This window comes from Mycetomoellerius zeteki, unplaced genomic scaffold, assembly GCF_001594055.1.
Source record: "Mycetomoellerius zeteki isolate Tzet28-1 unplaced genomic scaffold, Tzet1.0 scaffold1007, whole genome shotgun sequence".
NCBI lineage: Eukaryota > Metazoa > Arthropoda > Insecta > Hymenoptera > Formicidae > Mycetomoellerius > Mycetomoellerius zeteki.
The window spans coordinates 23,836-29,994 of NW_017255920.1; the positions used below are offsets into that span (position 1 = coordinate 23,836).

The following is a 6,159-nucleotide window of genomic DNA, read 5'->3' on the forward strand; positions in this document are numbered from 1 at the left end:
AAATGTTTCGAGAGCTGGATCAAGCGCTGGCATAAGTGCGTTGCAGTCGATGGGGAGTACTTTGAAGGGGACAATATCACTTTTGATGAATAAACTTGTATTTTGAATTTTCTGAATGAATTCCGGGAACTTTTTGATCAAGGTAGTATGCTTCGGTCTTAATCCTAAAATCCTAAAATTCAACAAATGGAATACAGATTTCAGTTAATTAAGACTGGCAGCCCTTTATTGGCTGAATTTTAGGATTTTAGGGTTGAGACTGAAGCATAAATCAAGCAATATACATATCTATTTATTATATAAAAATACGCATGCGTACAAGAATGTTGGGGACATACGCATACGTTCCCCTTCTATGGTAGTAACGCATGCGTCAAAAGGTTCCCATCTGAGTTCACCGATACCGACGGCGCCATTTGTTTGGACGCTCCAGAACCGTTTCGCGTCGGAGCAGCTCTTCGCTTCGGAGTAAAAGGGTTCAGGGCTATGCTTGGAGGATAGCGCAACAATAAGCTGATTCCTACAATCGGAGTTCTCGAGTATCATGTTACGAAGAGCAAGTACAGTTATTTCGCGAACCGATAGCAACGTACAGCCGCCTTGTTTTAACGGCGTTTGAACGAGTCGGATCTCATTCTGCTGAAGGAAAGGTGTTACGAATAGGCTAGAATGTCTCTAAGCGCCAGCGCGGAGAATCTGTCGTCCGAGGGACAAGTGAGTGAATCAACGCCCAATTAATGACGCTGAGCTTCCCACGCGTGACTCATGCTTATCGCTGCCACACCTGTTTCTTTATACACAATTTTGTTTCGTCAATCAATCATTTACTCCGTTTTACTATGATATAAGTTATTATATTTCGGAGTGAGCTCACAAGAAAATTTACTCTATCTCAGTTTTTATGTTCCGGAGCAAATTTTGTTACATCTTTATTAAGAACAGTCTCATTCATTCAAGTGAAATAAATATTTGAATTAATTTTTTCTTAAATCTTCACATTTTCATAGTAAAACGCATATTACTGAGTCTTTCTATGCAATAATTAATCCAATATCAAGCTCAACATTTTTCCATCTTCAACTTTTCGTTATCAAGCTTTGCTTTATCTTTTATTCTTTTATCTACTTTGTAGAATCAAAGAATAAATTTGTTTCATCTTGTCTGTATAACATTTTTTATTGTATAGTTAATATATCACAAACATTTGCATGATGTGTAATTTGCATAGTTTTAAAAGATGTATATTTTATATTAGTAACTGAATATTTATTCAATATTATTTTGCAAATTTTCCAAAATCACTCTATAACTCTAATGTATTTCACTAACAATTTGATAAACGTTCTTTATGACATGCAAAGTCTGCGACGATTAACTGAAAATATCAAACATTTTCTGTAAGAAATAATATCTCATGTAATATGATGTTTGTAACATTTATCAGAATAGCGAGAGATGGAACATGTGTCTGGAACTAGCGCTGGAGGGCGAACGCTTATGCAAAGCTGGCGATTGCAAATCCGGGGTGGCGTTCTTCCAGGCGGCAATCCAGGCTGGCACAGACGATCTGCGAATACTAAGTGCTATCTACAGCCAACTGGGTAATGCGTACTTCTATCTGGGTGACTATGTCAAAGCAATGCAGTATCACAAGCTAGACCTGACTCTCGCCAGGAATATGGGCGACAAACTGGGCGAAGCAAAATCTAGTGGAAATCTGGGAAACACACTGAAAGTTATTGGAAAGTTTGACGAAGCCATGATATGCTGCAAGAGGCATCTGGAGATATCCAGAGAGATTGGGGATAAGGTACCTATATTTTGACAAGAAAAAAATTACCGATACTGATGTACCACTTTTCTATTTCTTAAAGGATGTATTACAAATATTTTTAAAATTTGAAAAAATTATTCTATATTGCATTTAAAAGTAACAAAAAGTTTAGAAACAGCGATTTAGAAACTATGATAAAAAATTATTCCAATAAAGGTAGTATTTTTTTATTTTGATGCTCTAATAAAAATCTATGGAAATATATTATAAAATAGTAACAAAAACTTCAATTTTTTAAATTTATTAGTACTGTAAGTATTCAAAATAATTTATGTGAAATTACATTGCAAAGCAAATTAGTTTTATAAATGAACAAAATATTTATTTGTTCTAAATCTTTGCTACTAATTTGTAAATCGCAATGCAACATTACATAAATCATTTTGGATACTTAAAGAACTGATACAAAAAATTGAGATTTTTGTTACTATTCTTAGTTTATAATTGTACCAATAAAATAATAACGAAGAAAGTAGTAAATGAATTACAAGAATGAGTTGTTCAATAAAAATAGAATGTTATAAATATAACTTTTATACATATATAGTTTATTTAAAGTATAAATATTAACACACTTGTAAAAATGAATGGCAATATATATACAGTGAGTGCAAAAAGTATTGGTACAGAGAAAATATTTTTTAAAAAAACTATATTTTTAAAAAGTAAATATTATCTAGCGAGAAATGAGTCATTGAACTGATGTTGAATTGATATCGATATAATGATTTCAATTTGACGTTGATTTGACGTTTAATTGATGATCATTTCTTGTTGAGTAATTAACACTTTATTCATAAAGAATAAGATAGACTGTATGTTTCTTAAAATTATATATACCAAAAAGATGTGTATTAAATATAGAAAATATATCATCTGAAAAATAAGTGAAAATTAAAAATTGTATTGTTTGGATGCTCAAAAAGTATTCGTACAGTCGAGAAATTTAGCTCCTAAAATCAGGAATACATGCGAAGCTCATTTGTTTATGTTAAAACAGAATGTATTCATTGTATAAAATGCTAATTAATGTTTATTTTCTACAAATAAGATTTTTTATAAAAAATTTCCTTTATAAAAAATTTGTACGAATACCCTTTTGCTCTCACTGTACATCCTTAAATAAAAAACAAAACTGTAGAAACATAAATACAAATTAGAAAGCTTAATATCAGGCTGCTTCTCGCCTTTATGAAGTGAACTGCAATGTGCACGAAAACATTGGCATTTTAATAATGGATTTCGAACTTTGCAATAATTAATTAACTTTTTTATAAGACAAACAAAAGAGTGTCTGAGAAACTGAGTCTGAAAATTGACATAGTACATGTAATTGGTAGTAACACAAGTTCTTATTATTTTCCTTTCACAGCAGTTATCTATACAAAATACATACAAGTTAATGTATATCAGTGTATGATGATTTCTAGAATCCACTTCGATGTAAAATATTATCTTTGTCGATTTATATACTGCTGTTCCGCAAGATATAACGTATATATCGCGACTATATATATGGAAGATTAGGTTAGGTTATTACCTTCTTATCAATAGGTCTGTTCTTTTTGGCTAAACTTTTGCACCAGTTCATCTTTCTTCCTCTTCTTTCTTCCTGGAGAGAAAAGGAAGAAAGATGAACTAGTGCAAAAGTTTAGCCAAAAAGAACAGGCCTTATGGCTACGTTTGCACCGTGCGCGTTTAGTCCGCGACCTATATGATAGGTGTCTTTGTTTAACCTACAGGATAAACAAGGACATCTATTGTACGCGGCCTAAATACACGGTGTCAACGTAGCCTTTGTTACTGACGGTGTACTGTTTTATGCTATACTAGGGATCAGTTTCACCAACAGTTAATTTAATCGGCCGTTAACTGATCAATCGCATTTGCTGTTTAGAAGAATTGGCTAATTACGATTGATAGTTAATCAAGATTAAGCTTAATCGGTGTTGGTGAAACTGACCCTAGTACACTCCGATCTCACATTTATAAAACTGCACTACAAAAGAAATAAATAAAATAGTTTGAGAAATTATAGTCTTTTTATAAATTTATAATTTCTTTGTGTGCAGCTTAGTGAAGGAAGAGCCCTGTACAATTTAGGAAATGTGTATCATGCGAAGGGCAAGCAAGCAGGTAGAATAGGATCATCAGGATCCAGGAGAGTTCTCTGAAGATGTTCGACAGTGCTTGCAACAGGCGGTGCGCTATTATGAGTAAGATTTAATCCGTACAATTGTTTTCAATTAATTTTAAAATTTATGTTGTACATGTCTCTTAGTGTCTTTCGTTTTTCTACAGAGAAAATTTAGAGCTTATGAGGGAACTGGAGGATTCTGCTGCTCAAGGTAGAGCGTGCGGCAACTTGGGCAATACATTCTACTTATTAGGTGATTTCCAACAGGCCATTTATTATCACAATGAACGTTTAAAAATTGCCAGAGAATTTGGCGACAAACCAGCGGAAAGAAGAGCCAACAGCAATTTAGGAAATTCGCACATATTTTTAGGCGAATTTGAGAAGGCTGCACAGCATTACAAGTAAATATGGTTTTACCAAATTATAATCATGCCCCTTTGTTATTTTGTTCAAATAGCATTGATGTTTAACTTTTTGGAGACAATGAATTCATATATTCGTTTGGTCCAAAAAGCCATTTTCGTTGTACAAGTTTAACAAACATTTTTAACTTATGCTTTTGACAAGCACAAAATTGTGTCAACAATTTTAGTGGTTACATATATTTTAAGAATTACTACAACATAATGTCACTTCTTTTTACGAACATATCTCGATTATTCACATCATTATTTCTTTTACTTATTTCTCAAATAAATATTCATTTTAATTTTTGTTTTAAAAGTAAGAAAAGATTTATAATTAAATAAGATGTGTTTGATATGAAAATACAGATATTTTACAATATTAAGTGAAAATAGACCAATGAGATTAAACACACATGAGTGGTAAACGCTATATTCGGTCAAGGTTTAATAATATTTTTTCGTACCTAATAATGTTTCTTGTGAATTTATACAATTTCCAGTTCAAGCCAACTGAAAGCTGATTCGCTCTTAAAACGCAGTCTTAAATTGAAGCTGGAGTAGTGACATCACAAATTAAATTGACATTTAATTTGTGTTATTGTAATTTAATATTATTGCTGCAAATAAGTATGCAAATTAGAAAGCTGCTAATGATTTCACACTGATAAGCACAAATATCTTATACAGGATGACCCATTTTAATTTACCATTTTCAAAACCTTTTTCGTTTGTAATTTTAAAAAAAAATAATATTTTAGGTAAAAGGGTGGAACGTATTTTGGTCATGTTAATTTTGAGGGGAACGTATTTTGGTCATGTTTTTTAATTGCTACGTAAAGAGTTTAAATAAATTCGCAATTTGCAAAATTATCGAAAATTAAAAATTTTGTTCAATTTTATTTAGGAGGACCTTAGTTCTTGCACAGGAATTGGGAGATCGCGAGGTAGAAGCGCAAGCATGCTATTCTCTGGGAAACACGTATACTCTCCTGCGCGATTACTCGGCGGCCATCGAGTATCACTTGTGGCATCTGAGTATAGCTCAGCAATTAAAGGATCGTGTCGGCGAAGGACGTGCCTGTTGGTCGCTGGGCAATGCTTACGCCGCTATGGGCAATCATGAGAAAGCGCTGCACTACTCGAATCTGCATCTGCACATCTCGAAAGAGTTGGAAGATCAAATGGGCCAAGCTACTGCGCAGATGAACGTCGTTGCAAGATGACTTACAAAAAATCCTCGGTCTAGAAAAAAATCAACAAGGAGAATCTAAACACCCAAAAATTAACCACAAATGCGACATTGAATGTTCCGACAACTATGCCTTGTAGATACAGATTCAGGCGACAAAGTATGGACAATCTTGATCTTATTAAGGTTTGCACAAATTTTCTATTATTGAAACAATACTGAAGTAATGAATTAATTTAAATCTTTTAATTTTAAGTGCAATTAATAATTTATATTAAAATATCAACATTGAAATTAAATTGATAAAAAATTATATGAAAAAAATTAAAATTTTGTGAATTAAAAATGCGAAACACGTTTCATTAATAAAACTAACAATTGTTGTATTTAATCAGCTCACACCTGATGCAAAGCAGAAAGATAAATCGGAAATCGTATTGGACAAAGACGACAACGTTGCGTCGCAACCTTCTCAAAAGGAGGAAGATAACTTTTTCGATCTGCTATCCCGGTTTCAATCAGGCAGAATGGATGATCAACGTTGCGCGCTCAACACGAAGCGCAATCCAAAATACCGAACAATTACGCC

The 6,159-nt window shown here is 32.9% G+C and overlaps 1 protein-coding gene across 1 annotated transcript; it reads left to right on the forward strand.

The window, feature by feature from the left end:
- Positions 1 to 410: 410 nt before the first annotated feature.
- On the forward strand, positions 411 to 6,154 carry LOC108731363 (G-protein-signaling modulator 2-like; the record flags this gene model as incomplete). Its single annotated transcript, XM_018461665.1, is given in 9 exon segments — positions 411 to 714; positions 1,445 to 1,810; positions 3,907 to 3,981; positions 3,983 to 4,050; positions 4,136 to 4,375; positions 5,286 to 5,595; positions 5,597 to 5,641; positions 5,643 to 5,756; positions 5,966 to 6,154. Coding segments are annotated over 9 exon segments (1,452 nt in total), but the record flags the coding sequence as incomplete, so codon positions are not given.
- Between the last annotated feature and the right edge of the window lie 5 nt (positions 6,155 to 6,159).